At 50.6% G+C, this 17,080-nt stretch overlaps 1 protein-coding gene across 1 annotated transcript in view; it reads right to left on the reverse strand.

The window, feature by feature from the left end:
• DCP2 (decapping mRNA 2) overlaps nucleotides 1–17,080 on the reverse strand; it is a 106,091-nt gene that overhangs the window by 33,059 nt on the left and 55,952 nt on the right. Inside the window, exon 8 of the mRNA XM_029571565.1 lies at nucleotides 2,174–2,306. Within this exon, the coding sequence (XP_029427425.1) occupies nucleotides 2,174–2,306 (133 nt within the window). The remainder of the gene's footprint in view (nucleotides 1–2,173; nucleotides 2,307–17,080) is intronic.

A 17,080-nucleotide genomic window follows, 5' to 3' on the forward strand; every position in this document is an offset into this window, starting at 1 on the left:
ACAGGCAGATTCAGAAAAACGCGTGGGAGAGTGGGTGAACGCCCGCTCTGCCGGCGCGCGCACAGGCCACTCTCCTGGGTGCGTGATTCAGGAGGGTGGCCTATGCAAATTAGGGCCCGTGGTAAAAGGAGGCGCTAGGGACACTAGCGCATCCCTAGCACCTCCTTTTTGACAGGAGCAGTGGTTGTCAGCAGGTTTGACAGCCGACGCTCAATTTTGCCGGTGTCAGTTCTCAAACCTGCTGACAGCCATGGGTTCGGAAAACGGATGCTGGCATAATTGAGCGTCCGTCTTCCGACCTGCGGGCCGATTTAAAATTTATTTATTTTTTTTAACTTATGGGGCCTCTGACTTAATATCGCCATGATATTAAGTCGGAGGGTGCACAGAAAAGCAGTTTTTACTGCTTTTCTGTGCACTTCCCCGGCGCCGGCCGAAATTAAATGCCAGCCTTGGTCACCACTCTGTCACAATGCTTCGCTACCTTTAGATCATCAGACACTTATCACACAGAGGTCCGTGCACATAGATCTTCCCCCCCTCCCCCCCCAATCACATAGAGTACCTTTGGATTATGCATGCCAAATGCATGACTTGGCAGCATTGAGCCCTAGCTGTCAAACCTTGGACCATTCCTCAAGCTTTTTTAGATCGCTTCTTAATCTCTATACTCCTTCAGGTATGTACACTCTGTTGCAGATCTTGAAGTCATCCACAAACAAACATTTTTCCTCCAAAATCTGCCTTTATATTGGGCCACCCATCTTTCCCTCAATCTTCACACCCCTCCCTGTTCCCATTGCTGCAAAGCAACCCCACAATATAATACTGCCATTATCATGCATTACCAGGGTTTAGTCCAGTGGTTCCCGTCTGTTTTCATGTCATAGCACACTTCATTGTGGCACACCAATCACCTTCCCTCCTCTATCCCATCCTGACATAACCAACTTCCCTTCTCTCTCCCCATGGCACAATCACCTTCCTTTCCCTCTCCATCATCTTGGCATGATCACATACCCTATCCCACCCACCCCCCGAGGCATTTATCTTACTTCCCCCTCCCAATCCCGAGGCAATCATCTCTTTGACCCCCACCAGCAACCATCTGTACCTCCCCCCACACCCTCCTTGCATAATCATGTCTCTTCTCCCATCCTCCTGTGATGATACCTTGCAACTAGCAGGGGAAATTGACAGCCAGAGATTACCTGCTGCTGCTTCCTCCTCTGCCGGTTTGACTTTGCAATGGGAACTGCATGAGGTGGGCAGGTCTTGCGCGGTTATACCTGCAGAATGAAGTCAGCAGAGAAGGAAAAAACGGCAGCAGATAAGGGCTGCTCATCATCTCCCCCTGCCAGGAGATGTTAGGGGTGGGGGTAGGAAAGTGTAGTAATCTTTTTGTCATAGAAGAATTTGTCACTGCAGCTTTGGCCTACCCACAACTCTTCTCCATATATGCAATTCTTGTTGGCCAGTGTAAGTTAGAAAATTCATACTAAACATCAAAATTAGTTGTAGAATACTTATACAGAGCATTATATTATTTTAACCTGAGCCCCCAATATTAAGAATGTATTACTATGATAATTTTACAATATTTTCCTTTCAATAAAAATGTCACTAAAAAATTTAACAGGTCTACATTTTTCTCATCTTACATCTATTGATAATGTCCAAGAGCTTGAAAGGAGCAGTTAACAGAGGCTCATTTAATTGTTTAGACAATTAAACCTCACACCTTGGGTGGAATATTCTAATTCTCTCTAAAGGTATGAGGAAGGTGGTCCTCTAAGTACAATGAAAACTTTTCTATATTTAAAATAATGTACATCTCATATTTGAAATGGTCTCAATTTGCTATTATTTCCCACTAGCTGCTATATTTACTGTATAGCCATAGACAACCTTATATAAAATGAAGCTGCAACACAGTAGGGCTGCCTTTGCCTCTGGAAGATCTTGCTGACAGACCAAAAACAAATTCACTGGCAATAGATGCAGGCAAGGTGGGCACTTCTAAAAACAAAGTTTTCTATTTTTAAAATGTTAAATTTTCTAAGTGACCTCAGATCTTCTTTTTATCATCTTTTAAAAGGAACTAGCACACCCTACTTGGGCAGACACACACATTGAAAGGGTTAGGATGTATTTTGTCATGTTAATTACTTACTTTTATCTTAAATATTTCAGGCATCTCAGAAGGATTAAGGTGGCTATATGGCTTCTGTTGTAGCTTGTGCTTTGTCCATTGATCTCCTGGACATACTTCTGCAAAGACGTTCTGGCTACACCGAAGTTTGGCTCTACCAAACAAAAATAAACTCAGCATAGGCTAACAAATTACAAACACCGGCAGGTGTAGAACTTACATTTTTCTGAGTGTTTTCTCTACTGCTGACCATAATTTTAAATGTGTCAATGTACATGAAAAGCTTCAAGATTAAAAGTGATGTTAGACATATTATGGGATCAAACCATTAGAAATACCAGGTAACTGTGCATTAGAGCAAATTCCATGACTTTATTGTGATATTTTAGAAAAGGTATGTGAAAACTATGCCCTGCAAGCTGGAGAAGCTAAGCTGTAGAGGAAAAAAAAAAATTAATTTCCAAGTCCTGCTCCTCAGATTGGCAGAAGTACAGATTACAATGTTCATCAAAAGAGTTCAGATGACATGACAATAGGACAGTGGAAATGTCAGAGCAGTTCCCAACTGGGTTGAAAGGTGGTTGGTCTTCCAAATAGCCTCAAAATAGGGCCATAATGCATATTCCAGTCAAACAATATCATCTCTGACCAACTGGAAGGTCATTGACATAACCTGGAATTTCATATTTTTAGCCACATCCTACTCATCAAATTAGTACAAATTTCAATGTTAATTTTGCAACCCTCCTGTATAATGAGAAATTACTACTTAACCTGATAATTTTTTTTCCTTAATATAGACAGATGGGTTCAGGACCAGTTGGTTATGCACCTCCTCCAGGTGATGGAGATGGAGCAAACTGAAGTCACAGTATATACACTCCTGGAGTGACATCATCCTGCTAGTATTCTCTTCAAAAGCAACTGTGGACAGACTAGCAAAAAACTTAATTAAAAAACAGATAACCATTTCAATACTCAGCCAACATGAAACACTGAGCTCAGACAAGAAATGCATTAACACTTTTAGGGATTGGAGTAACACTTACCTGTAAAGCCCTGGAACACATAGTTACCCAAGAGGATCATAACAAAAACATTCGGCAGCCAAGGGTGGGAAGCTGAACCCATCTGTTTATATTAAGGAAAAGGAAATTATCAGATAAGTAGTAATTTCTCATTTCCTAGCACATAGACAGATGGGTTCAGGACCCGTGGGATTTACCAAAGCTACAACTGAATAGGGCGGGAGGCTGCCCGCAGTCCAGTCAAACCCGCCCGTGCAAAAGCTGCATCCTCCCAGGCCTGCACATCCAGACGATAATACCTGGAAAAGATGTATAAGGAGGACCACCTCGCAGCTCAGCAAATGTCAACGGGGGACAACAATCTAACCTCCGCCCATGACACTGCCTGAGCCTTAGTGGAATGAGCCCTAACTGAGTAGGCAATGGCTTATCAGTGGCCACATATGCAGCCGTGACTACCTCCTTAATCCAGCGAGCTATTGTAGCCCGCAAAGCCAGCTCGCCCTGTTTACCTCCCCCATGAAGGCAAACAGAAGATCCGTCTTTCAGAAATGCTTAGAAACCTCCAGATACTTCAGGACATGTCTCTTGATATCCAAGGGACGCAACAGGTAACATTTCTCTGCATCTCTTTCCTTATCCAGAGAAGGCAAGGAAATGGACTGATTCAAGTGAAAATCTGAGACCACTTTAGGCAAGAAAGAAGGAACAGTACACAGTTGAATCACTCCCGGAGGAACAGTTCCAGACAAGACAAAGCCTGCAGCTGGGAAATTTGAGGTGCAGAACATATTCCTACCAGAAACACCGTTTTCAAGGTCAGTAAGCACAAGAAAAGGGAGCACATCAGTCAAAACGTGGGACTCGCAAAAAGGTCCAAAACTAGATTCAGACTCCACAAAGGTACCGGTAATCAAAAGGGAGGACAAAGATGTTTCACTCCTTCAAGAAACGGGCCACATCAACATGAGACTATAAGGATTCACCATTCACCTGACCCTGAAACAGACAAGAGCTGCTACTTGTACCTTCAAGGAATTAAGGGCCAACCCTTTATTCAACCCATCCTGCAAAAATTCCAAAATGAGCGGGATCCTAATAGAATGAAGAAACACTCCTCGATCCTCACACCAAGCCTCAAACACTTGCCAAACCTGAACATAGGCTAAGGAAGTGGAGAATTTTCATATGTGTATTAAGGTGGCAATCACCGCCATAGATTAGCAAAAATTCCAAAATGAGCGGGATCCTAATAGAATGAAGAAACACTCCTCGATCCTCACACCAAGCCTCAAACACTTGCCAAACCTGAACATAGGCTAAGGAAGTGGAGAATTTTCATATGTGTAGTAAGGTGGCAATCACCGCCATAGATTAGCCACGCTTCAACAAGCGAGCCCTCTCAAGGGCCATACTGTAAGACACAACCGAGTCAGATCTTCATAAAGGACTAGTCCCTGCTGCAATGGATTCCCGTGTGCTGGAAGATGAAGGGGGGAGTTTATCAGGAGTCTTCGTAGATCTGCATACCATGGTCTCCTGGGCCACCAAAAGAACCATCCCCCTATGGCCTTCGACCCACCAAACTATTCTGCCCAACAAAGGCCACGGAGAAAAGGTTTATTGCAGCTTGTACTCCGGCTAGACCTGCACGAGGGCATCGATACCCAAGGATCTTGGATCTCTCCTGCAACTGAATTTTCGAGGAACCTTCGCATTGCGAGAAGTGCCAGCAGGTCTAGGAACAGAAGGCCCCAGCGATCCACTATAGGAAAATTGGTTCTTACCTGCTAATTTCCATTCCTGTAGTACCACGGATCAGTTCAGACTCCTGCGTTTATTCATCTGTGCCAGCAGATGGAGAGAGAAATTAAAATGGACACTGCTTCAAATACCCTGGTGCCACCTGCAGTTCCCTCAGTATTGACCTGTACCCAAGCTAAGTGCCATAACAAAACCTTGTATAAAACTAGTATAAAAAAAACTTGGTAAAGAACTCTTCTGCTATGTCAAAAATACAATAGCTGAGCGGACGACTCTCCACCTCCATAAATTGGGTGGGCTCCAGACTGATCCGTGGTACTACAGGAACAGAAATTAGCAGGTAGAACCAAATTTTCTTTTCCATGTACGTACCCAGATCAGTCCAGACTACTGGGATGTACCAAAGCTCCCTAACCAGGGTGGGACCTGGAGTCCCCCGCTTGCAAGACACTCACCAAAAGATCTAGCCTCTGGATAACCCACATCTAGCTGTCTCGCAAAAATATGAGCAACTTCCAAGTCACCGTTCTACAAATTTCCTGAGGAGAAACCAACTGAGTTTCCACCCAAGAGGTCACCTACAATCGAGTAGAGTGAGCTCTCAAACCTTCCAGCACTTATCGACCCTTGAGAATGTATGCACAGCCAATAGTTTCCTTAAGCCACCTTGCAATGGAAGTCTTGGTACCTTCTTTGGATCACTCCATAAAAGAAAAAGGTGATTAGACCTCCTAAAATCATTCGTGACCTTGAGATATTGCAACAAGGCTCTACGGACGTCTAACTTCCGAAGTTCCCGCACATTAGGCTCAGAACTACTCAAGTCCGGAAAGGCCAGCAGCTCCACTGTCTGAGATGAAAAGCAGAAACCAACTTCGGAAGAAAGGATGGAACCGTCTGCAACAAAACACCTGCTTCCGAAATCTGAAGAAATGGATCGTGACAAAGCTTGCAACTCAGAAATTCTCCTCGCAGAGCAGATAGCTTCTAGGAAAACAACCTTCAAAGTCAAATCCTTGAGGGTCGCTCTGCGAATAGGCTCGAAGGGAGCCTCGCACAAACAAGATTGAGATTCCAAGGAGGACAAATCTTCTGCACAGGATGACACAAACTTTTGACTTCTCGAATAAATATGACCACATCAGGGTGAGAAGATAGCCAGTACCCATCCACCTTCCCTGGTAAGGAAGCCAAGGCTGCCACTTGCACTTTTAGCGAGTTGAAAGAGAGGTCTTTGACTAACCAGTCCTGGAGTAATAACAAGTTGTGAGACAGTGAAAAGAAAATTATTATTTACCTGCTAATTTTCATTCCTGTAGTACCATGGATCAGTCCAGACAGTGGGTTATGTCCCCAATCCAGCAGATGGAGTCAGCACAAGCTTTGAGGGGGCGTATCCATATATACTACTACCCCCTCTGCAGGAGTTCAGTATCGAGTATATCAAAGCCCGAGTAGAAACCCCCGAAGGATCAAGTTTGTGGAAACAGATAATGAAAACAATTGTAACCGCAACAAGTAACTGCAAACATCCTACCAACTTGTAGGGAGCTGTGAAAAACAGCGAAAAGAAACAACTGTGAAGACACAGAACACTGCGAGCAAGAAGCAGCGCAGAGCTGAGCAGGATCAAGAACCCAAACGCGGTGGGCATCTGGACTGATCCATGGTACTACAGGAACGAAAATTAGCAGGTAAATAATAATTTTCTTTTCCCTGTACGTACCTGGATCAGTCCAGACAGTGGGATGTACCCAAGCTTCCCTAAATCGGGTGGGGTCCTGCGAGGCCTGCTCGGAGAACCTGCTCGCCAAAGTGTCCAGAGACCGAAGAGGCGAGGTGCAGACGATAGTGCCTCGAGAACGTGTGTAACGATTTCCAGGTGGCTGCCCTACAAATTTCCTGCGAGGATACCGAGCGAACCTCCGCCCAGGAAGCCGCCTGAGAACGTGTAGAATGCGCTACGATTCCGGGTGGGGGAGTCCGACCCGCCCCAATGTAAGAAGCAGCAATGCCGGCCTTCAGCCATCTGGCAATGGTAGTCTTCGAGGCCTGAGACCCCTTCTTAGGACCGGCCCAGAGTACAAAGAGATGGTCAGAGGTTCGGAACTCATTTGTAGCCTCCAGATAGAGGCGCAGAGTGCGCTTGACATTCAAGAGACGGAGAGACTTCGGCTCTGAGGAAGAGAAGGACAGCAACTCCACCGTCTGGTTCACATGGAATGCAGAAACCACCTTCGGAAGGAAGGAGGGAACGGTGCGAAGCGAAACTCCAGAGTCGGAGAAACGGAGATAGGGCTCTCTACACAACAGAGCCTGCATCTCCGAGATGCGTCGAGCGGAACAGATGGTCACAAGAAATACAGTCTTGAGAGTGAGATCCTTTATCGTTGTGCTGCGCAGCGGCTCGAACGGTGGTCCCGACAGGGAGCAAAGCACAAGGTTAAGACTCCAGGAAGGACAAGGGTCCCGTAACGGAGGACGCATATGCTTGACACCCTTGAGAAAACGAGCAATGTCAGGATGCTGTAGAAGAGAGCCCCCATCGCTCAACAGCGAACCAAGGGCGGCCACCTGAACCCGTAGTGAATTATAGGTGAGCCCTTTTTCCACCCCCGCCTGTAGAAACTGAAGGATCTGAGGTACAGAAGCCTTAGCGGGTCTCGTGGCCTGGCTGGTACACCACAGCTCGAACACCTTCCAGACTCGAACATAGGCCGATGTCTTTCGTGCCCGCAATAGCGTGGATACTACCGCCTCCAGGTAGCCCCGACGCCGGAGGCGGCGCCTCTCAAAAGCCAGGCTGCAAGACAGAAGAATTCTGCCTGCTCGAAAAATACCGGGCCCTGATGTAGGAGCTGGGGGAGGTGCCCCCAGCCTGATTGGCCCGTCGATCACCAGCTGTAGCAGGTCCGCAAACCAGGGTCGCCTGGGCCATTCTGGGGTGACGAAAACCACGGTCCCCTGATGGCTTTCTATTCTGCGGAGCATCCTGCCCACCAGGGGCCATGGTGGAAAAGAAAGATATGGCGGCCACGGGAGGACCAGGGCATCCACTCCCTCCGCGCTCTCTCCGGCGACTGAAGAAGCGTGGAGCCTTGGCGTTGAGAGCGGACGCCATCAGATCCAAGTGGGGGGCCCCCCACCGATGGACGAGAAGTTGCATTGCTTTGTCGGAGAGAGACCACTCTCCGGGTCCAGCAGTTGACGACTGAGGAAGTCCGCCTGGACGTTGTCCACACCGGCGACGTGCGAGGCCGCTAGCCGGACGAGATGACGCTCCGCCCATTGCATCAGCAGCGCCGCCTCGAGCGCGACCTGCGGGCTGCGCGTGCCTTCTTGTTGGTTGATGTAGACCACGGTGGTAGCGTTGTCCGATAGGATTCTGACTTCTCGGTTGCGAAGAAGTGGGAGGAAATGTCGCAGAGCTAGCCGGACCGCTCTGGTTTCCAGACGGTTGATTGACCACTTCGCCTCCACCGTGGACCACGTCCCCTGCGTGGCGCTTCGATCGCAGACTGCACCCCAGCCTGCTAGACTGGCATAGGTGGTCACCACCACCCAATTTGGCAGATCGAGGGACATGCCACGGGCCAGGTTCGGCGGATCCAACCACCAGCCCAGACTGTCCCTGGCATTCTGTGGGAGCGGGAGAATCATCTGATAGTCCTGCAATACTGGTTTCCAACGGGAGAAGAGCGCCCACTGTAAGGTCCTGAGGTGCGCGAAAGCCCAAGGTACAAGGTCGATGGTGGACCCCATCACTCCCAGGAGTTGCAGGTAGTCCCAGGAGGTGGGCTCTGGTAACGCAGAGAACCGTCGTGTGTGATCCCGCAAGGATTGAGCTTTGTCCTGGCGCAGAAAAACTTTGCCCAGTAGGGTGTCGAAAGTTGCCCCCAAAAAAAACCCAAGCGTTGCGAGGGCATGAGGGAGCTCTTGGAGAAGTTCACTACCCATCCCAGGGAATGTAGAAACCGTACTACTCGAGTCACCGCTGAGCGTCCATGATCGAATGACTTCGCCCGGAGGAGCCAATCGTCCAGATAAGGATGAACCAGGATGCCCTCCTTCCGGAGAGCTGCCGCCACAACTACCATGATCTTGGTGAAGGTGTGCAGCGCCGGCGCCAATCCAAACGCGAGAGCCGTGAACTGAAAATGCTGGTCCAGAATTTTGAAACGAAGGAAACTGTGGTGGTCCGGGCGGATGGGAATGTGCAGGTAGGCCTCCGTTAAGTCCAGGGAGGCGAGGAACTCCCCCCGATGCACCGCCGCAATCACTGACCGGAGCGTTTCCATGCGGAACTGAACGACTCGAAGGGATTTGTTGACTTCCTTGAGGACTAGGATAGGCCGGAAGGAACCGTCCTTCTTTGGTACGACGAAATAGATGGAATAGTGGCCCGAGCCCACCTCTCCGAAGGGCACGGGCGCAGTAGCGCCTATCTCCCGGAGTCTGTCCAGAGTCAGCTGCACCGCTCCTCTCTTGAGGTCAGAGCCACAGGGGGAAAAGATGAACCTTCCCTGCGGGGGGCAGACAAATTCCAATGCGTAGCCGTGTTTTATGGTATCCAGGACCCACTGGTCCGAGGTGATCCGTGCCCACTCCGCTTAGAAATACGTTAGTCGGTCCCCAATCCTGGGGACAGGGGAGTGGGCGAGACTGGCATCATTGTGAAGACTTGGTATAGGGGTTCCCGGTTCCGGGAGTAGTGCGTGCGGGCCGATGCCCGCGGAAGGCGCGCAACCAGGGCTGAGACCTGGGGGCGGATGGCCGGGAGCCCGTCTGTCTGTAGCCCCTGTAGCGCCATTGCGCTCTGGCTCTGGTCCGAGAAGAAGAAAACGCTCTGGATGGTCGAAACCTATCCTCCAGCAGCCGATGAACAGCGTTCTCCCCCAGGGACTTGATGATCTGGTCCAAATCCTCCCCGAAGAGGAACTTGCCCCTGAAGGGAAGAGAGCCCAGACTGGACTTAGAGGACGTATCAGACGCCCAATTGCGTAGCCACAGTAGTCGTCATGCTGCCACTACCGAAACCATGGATCTTGCGAGGACCCGAAAAAAGGTCGTACGAGGCGTCTGCCCCATACGCCACTGCGGCTTCTAGCCGATCTGCCTGGGCAGCCTCATCGGACGGCAGGTTCTGAGACGTGAGGAGTTGTTGCACCCAAAGGAGACTAGCCCGCTGGGCAAGCGAACTGCACATCACCGCCCGCATACCCAGAGCGGAGACCTCGAAAACCCGCTTAAGGAAAACTTCCAACTTACGATCCTGTGTGTCCCGCAACGCCGCACCTCTCGTCACTGGGATAGTCGTCCTCTTCGTGACCGCCGACACTGCGGAGTCCACCTTTGGGACCTTGATGAGGTCCAGAAAATCTTCGGGGAGCGGGTACAGCTTTTCCATAGCCCGGCTGCTCTTCAGGGAGGCCTCCGGGGTGTCCCATTCCCTGGTGAGAAGTTGTAAAAACGAGTCATGAATGGGAAAAGCCCGGGCCCTCGGCCGGAGTGCCGCCAGGACAGGATCTCCCTTCCTTGAAGAAGTGATGACAGCGGGAGCTACTGGGGCAGGCGGGTCTGGTGGCGGATCCAAATCTAATTCTTGGATGATCTGCGGGATGAGGTCGTCCAGCTCTTCCCTCTGGAAGAGGCGTAGGGTACGCGGATCATCCCCCTCCTGTGTGCCGTCCCCTTGTCCCCTGTCCGGGAGGTCAAGTCCATGTCCCGCTGGGTCTGGCACCGCCCCAACTGCCGCGGGCGTGGATCGGACCCGGGTAGGAAGGCGGGAGGCCCCCACTCCCGGAGGGTCGGGGGGGGCCGGCGTCGAGGGCGACATCCGAGGGATCTTAGGAGGGGGGGGGGGGTCCCACAGGTGCTTCCAGCCCCTGCAGATAAGCGGTATGCATGAGCAGGATAAACTCCGGAGAGAACCCCGGCCTGCTCGGGTGCGCTTCGGGGGCGGCGTGGTTCCTGCTCCCTGGCTCTGGGTGCTTGGTTCCTGCACCAAAATCGGGGGAACACCCCCGCTGGTAGAGTCCTCCAGGGATCCGTTCTCCCTCGTGGCCTCCAGGGATCCGTTCCCCCTCGTGGCCTGCGCCTCAGGGCGCTCAGAATGTAAAATGGCCGCCGTTCCCGCCAAAAAATGGCGGAGTGGCCGGCCCGCACCGCCCGGGCAAAAAAGAGAAATCAGTCAGGGACTGTGAGGTACCTTCCCCCCCCGGGAAGGCATCGTGCACAGATGCCCTCCCGGGAAATCCGGGACCCCGGGTCTCCGCAGGCCGCACAGCGGGACGGCCGCGGCATCGGGATCGCTGCAGGAGAAAAGAAAAAGCCACGGGGGGGGCCACGCGCACAAAGGCGCCGCTGCGGGGGGGCCCGGTCGGCCCGCACTGCCCGCTGTCTGAAAATAGAGGAGGGTGCCGTGGGGGGGGGCCTTCCTGGCCACACGACCCGCCCCAGACATCTTTCCCTAAATGGCTCAGCAGCCCATGAGGAGCTGTAAAATGGCCGCGGGTGAGGGAGTAAAGAGCGAAGAGGCCGGCTCCACCGGCTTTCGCGGGCACCAGGGGCTGAGCTGTAAAGGAAAAAACTACAAAGGAAAAACAAACTTACCCCTGGCTGCAACGAGAAATAAACAGCAAGGCCGCAGAGAAGAGACAAGGAAGAGAAGCCAAACTTGATACAAACTTGATCCACAGAAAAAGACAACAACAAGCCATAATCAAGCAAGAAAGTGAAGGAAAAGGAGGGGAAGCCTGATTCCCCTACTCTCATCTGCTGGAGTCAGAAGATACTGAACTCCTGCAGAGGGGGTAGTAGTATATATGGATACGCCCCCTCAAAGCTTGTGCTGACTCCATCTGCTGGATTGGGGACATAACCCACTGTCTGGACTGATCCAGGTACGTACAGGGAAGAACGCAATGCTTGAACTCTCTTAGACACAAACCAGGACTCAAAAACCTTCTAGACACACACACAGGATAAGGAGGTAGACTTTCTTCTTGCTTGGAGAAGGGTAGTAATCACCGCTTCCGGAATCCTCTTGCTCCTCAAACACTTCCTCTCAAAAGCCAAGCCACTAGACAAGTGATCTGCTTGGTCGAAAAATATGGGGCCCTGCCGCAGAAGACGAGGGAGATGACTGAACTGCAATGGGCCTTCGACTGCTAGGTTGTCCAGATCTGTAAACCATGGCCGGAGAGACCACTCCGGGGCCACCAGTACCACATCCCCCGGATGACTCTCTATGTGCCGCAATACCTTGCCTATCAGTGGCCACCGAGGGAAAACGTATAGAAGAACTTCCTGAGTCCAAGGCAGCACTAAAGCATCTATGCCCTCGGCCCCATGCTCTCTCCCGTCTGCTGAAGAAGCATGGAGCTTTCATATTGGGTTGAGTCACCATCAGATCTACATGTGGATGTCCCCACTTCCTGCAAATGAGCATTATTGCCGCATCCGACAATTCCCATTCTCTTGGATCGAGAAAACTGCGACTGAGAAAATCTGCTTGGACATTTTCGACCCCGTGATATGCGAAGCAGCTATCTGAACCAGATCTGGTTCCGCCCAGAAGATCAAAACCTGAGCCTCCTGTACTACTGCATGATTCTTGGTGCCGCCTTGTACGACAGAACAGATATGGGCCGGCCTCAAACCAAAGGCAGAAAGTCAAGTAAAGCTAAATGTACAGCCCTGGTCTCCAAGCGATTGAAAAGACCAAGAAGTCTCCTTCGCCGACCAGGTGATTTGGGCCGCTAGTCCCTGGCAAACTGCCCCCCAACAAGACAGACTGGCCTTGGTAGCAAGTATGACCCAGTCCGGAACCTCCAACGCGACCCCCCGCACCAGGTTGGGAGTTTGAAGCCACCAGGACAGGCTGTCCCTGGCAGGAGGAGTGAGAGACATAGGTTGATGGAACACCACTGATAACCGGCTCCACCGTGCTAGAAGATCTTTCTGAAGTGGCCTCATATGAGCGAAAGCCCACAGTACCAGCTCCAAGGTCGAAGTCATTGAGCTGAGGACCTGCAAGAAGTCCCAGGCTCTAGGGAAGCGCAACCTTTACAAGCGCCAAACCTGACCACTCTCTCCTCCGTCAGGAACACCCAGCCCTGAAGCGTGACGAAACACGCTCCCAAGTACTCTAGAGTCTGAGCCAGGATTAAGTGACTCTTGGCTAGATTCACTACCGAGCTTAGAGATTGCAGAGTCTGGAGTACTGTGGAGCAACAACTCCTCTCTGACTTCGCCCGTATGAGCCAATCGTTGAGATAAGGATGTACCAGGTCTCCCTGATACCATAAGGTCGCCGCCACGACCACCATATCCTTGGTGAAGGCACGGGGTGCCATGGCCAGTCCAAAAGGGAGAGCTTGAAATTGGAAATGCTGCCCTAAGACCATAAACCACAGGTAGTGCAGCTGATCTCACCGAATCGGAATGTGTGGGTATGCTTCCGTCAAGTCCAGATACGCCAGGAACTCCTGAGCATGTATGGCTGCAATCACCAACCGCAAAGTTCCCATGCGAAAATGAGGGATTTTCAACACCTCATTCATTCGCTTCAAGTCCAGAATGAGACGAAAAGTCCCTTCCTTCTTCGGAATAACGAAGTAAATGGAATATTGACCCATGCGGATATCGTCCTGAGACACTGGGATCACAGCCCCCAAACACTGTAACCTGTCTAGGGTCTCCCGTACTGCCCGGTCCTTTTGCAATGAGTCACAGGGGGAGACAAGAAACAGGTCGCACACGGGTCAAGCAAATTCTAACGCGTAACCGTCTCTTATTAGACCGAGGACCCACTGATCTTGGGTGACTGTGGCCCACTCCTCGTAAAAGCGAGTCACACAACCCCCTACATAAAGGAACAGAGTAGACCGACCTCTTCTCATTGTGCAGATTTGGATCCCAAGGATCCACCCACGATGGGGGCTCTGAAGGGCCGATGACCTCAGCGAAAGGACTGCCCCCAGGCCTGACCCAGAGGAGAAAAGGGTCTCTGAGCCGCGAAAGTCATCGTCGCCTGGCGAGCTCTCAGATTGTCCTGAAAACGCAGATGTAATGGGAAGTCGAGTTTGCCCTTAAGTCTGTCTTCAGGCAATTTATCCACTTTATTGTCACCTAACTGCTTCACTAGGTGCTCCAGGTCCTCCCCAAATAAGAGGCATCCCTTAAAAGGCAAAGAAGCCAGCTGGGACTTAGACGAAACATCCGAGGACCAGCTACGGAGCCACAAGAGACGCTGTGCGAAAACCGCAGCCTCCATAATATGGGACGATGTCCTTACCAAATCATACAAGGCATCTGCCACATAAGCTACTGAAGCTTCCAAGTGGTCCGCCTGCCCATCTTGGGAATCAACTGTCAGCTGTCCATCCTGGAGATGCTGCACCCCAGCACAAGCAAGCTCTCTGCACAAAATTGGAGCAAATAACTGCCTGGAGGCTTAGAGCTGCAGCCTCAAAAATTCGTTTAAGATGGACCTCCAGCTTATGGTCCTGAACATCCTTCAGTGCCGCCGCTCCTGCCACAGGAATAGCAGTTTTTTTTGACACACTGAGACTGCCGCTTCCACCTTGGGGAACACAAAGTGTCTTCCGGCAAGGAGTAAAGCTTCACTATTGCCCTGCTGACGTGCAAACCAGCATCCAGGGCGCCCAATTCCTGATCCACCATTTTCTTAATGGATGCATGATATGGCGACCCAAAGGGAGGGCTTCGCATACCCTCCAGAACCGGATCCACCCCATCTTTGATAGACTCGTCCCAGCTTCTCCAGCACCTGGGGGATGAGTGAGGCAAGTTCCTACCTGCAGAACAAATGGAGGATTTTGGGGTCATCCCCCTCCGGTGCAGGGACAAGGTCCGAAACATCCCCTTGGGTGGTGTCCGCAGCCCCTGGGTCCAATCTTGGCTCTCCTGACAGCGTCGCCCCCAGGTCCGAGGCCTCGTGCCGCAGAGTGGGCCAGGCCGAACATACCACCCTGGAACCTGAGGCATCCTGCAACATCCCAGGCCTGACCAGCCCCGTGGCCGGCTCAGGGGACAAAATGGGAGGTATCCTTCCTCCCTGGCTGTAAAGGAAGGCCTTCCTACTGTGCCAAAAAAGCCTGGTGCAACAGCAGGATAAATTCCAGTGAAAAAGGCCGAGGGGCCACAGGAAAAACCTGCTGGTGCAAATCCACCCCACCCATAGGTGGGGGACCCTGATCCAGGGCACCCTCTGAGTCCCCCGTCCCTCAACAGGACCCGGTTGGACTAGGGAAAGCGGGGGAGAAAAATCCCCATCAGGATCTGAAAGCGCAGAAATGCCTGCAGGGGATCCCAAAATGGCCACCACTTTCGTGGGAAGATGCATGTGACCCAGGTCTACATGCACTGAAATCGGCTCTCCTCCTTTTTGAGGGCAGTGGGAACTGAGAGGGGCCCCTCCCCCCGCCCCGAGATACACGCCACACACAGACCGCGGCGATTTAACCTCCTTGGAGCCGTGCGACAAGCTGACATGCGCACCATTGCACCGTGGGAGGGAAGAGAAAAAAAAAAAAAAAAGAAGAAAATCCCAAAGGAGAGGGGGCAAGTGGAGGAGGGAGAGCCAACCTTACCGCTGCCTTCCGCCTGGTTAACTGTCCCCTGCCCTGCCTTTTTTTTTTTTTTAAACTTTAATATCTTACAGCCGGTCCCCTCTCATAAAGCTGAAGAGAGCAGTCTAGCTCAATTCAGCAAATTAAGGAACGGAGAGGTGAAAAAACAACTAACAGAGCCAAAAGAACAAAAGTCACCGAAGTGATCTTGTAAGGGGAGGGATTTGGACCACCAGATGTACACCCCACGGCTACTCCGGGACCGGGCATACAAAAGGATCACCAACCCCCAACCAAACAGGGTAGGAATCCCTGATTAGGAACCCCGATCCCTGGGAGAAAAGCTTCAAGGAACAAAAAAAAGCTAGAAAAAAAAATTTCTTCAGTGTGCCCAGTAACTGCAGGTATATTCACCAGCCACCATCTGCTGGAGACAGAGAAATACTGAGGAACTGCAGATGGCACCAGGGTATTTGAAGCAGTTTCAGTTTTACTTTCTCTGTCTCCATCTGCTGGCACAGATGAATAAACCCAGGAGTCTGGACTGATCCAGGTACGAAAGGAAATACAAGAAAAATAGATGCCTTTGGTCTTTTTCAAATCCTTTATTGAAGTGGAGACGTAAAAGAATAATACAGCCCAACTCTGGCCGAGTTTCGCCGTTTTCACAACGGCTGCCTCAGGGCCTTAAATGTACAATCATGGACTCATGATGTTGGAACAAGTCGTGTGCTTGTTTATTAATTGTGTTTATGTCTGATCCGCAACAGTATTAGATCTTGTCGCTTGTACAGTCAGTCAATCATATTCTTGTGAATATGATGTGTCTAATAGTGCCACTTGTAGTTTTGTTACTACAAGTGGAGATCCTTATCCAGAAGTGGACTGTAAGAAGCATTAATCATTTCTGCTGCATTATATGACCAGTGCAGTTTTTGAAATCCAGGCACTATTAGATACATCGTATTCACAAGAATATGACTGACTGTACAAGCGACAAGATCTAATACTGTTGCGGATCAGACAGACAAATACAATTAATAAACAAGCACATGACTTGTTCCAACATCATGAGTCCATGATTGTACATTTAAGGCCCTGAGGCAGCCGTTGTGAAAACAGCGAAACTCAGCCAGAGTCGGGCTGTATTATTCTTTTAAGTCTCCACTTCAATAAAGGATTTGAAAAAGACCAAAGGCATTTATTTTTCTTGTATTTCCTAACGGCTTTCAAAATCGCCTACCTTTGTGCTTCTTGGGACTGATCCAGGTACGTACAGGGAACAGCTGAAACACCTCGTCTGACAATACCCATTTTCCTGGATCCAGACTCTCCCTGCTGAGAAAGTCTGCTCTTACATTGTCTTTTCCTGCAATGTGAGAGGCCGAGATCTCCTAGAGATGCACTTCCGCTCCTTCCATAAGTTGGTTTGATTCCTGCGACACTTGCTGGCTCTTGGGTCCTCCCTGCCAATTGATGTGAGCCACAGTTGTTACATTGTCCAACATTACTCAGACCGCTCAACCCTGCAGTCTGCCGCT

This window comes from Rhinatrema bivittatum, chromosome 1, assembly GCF_901001135.1.
Source record: "Rhinatrema bivittatum chromosome 1, aRhiBiv1.1, whole genome shotgun sequence".
Classification (NCBI taxonomy): Eukaryota; Metazoa; Chordata; class Amphibia; order Gymnophiona; family Rhinatrematidae; genus Rhinatrema; species Rhinatrema bivittatum.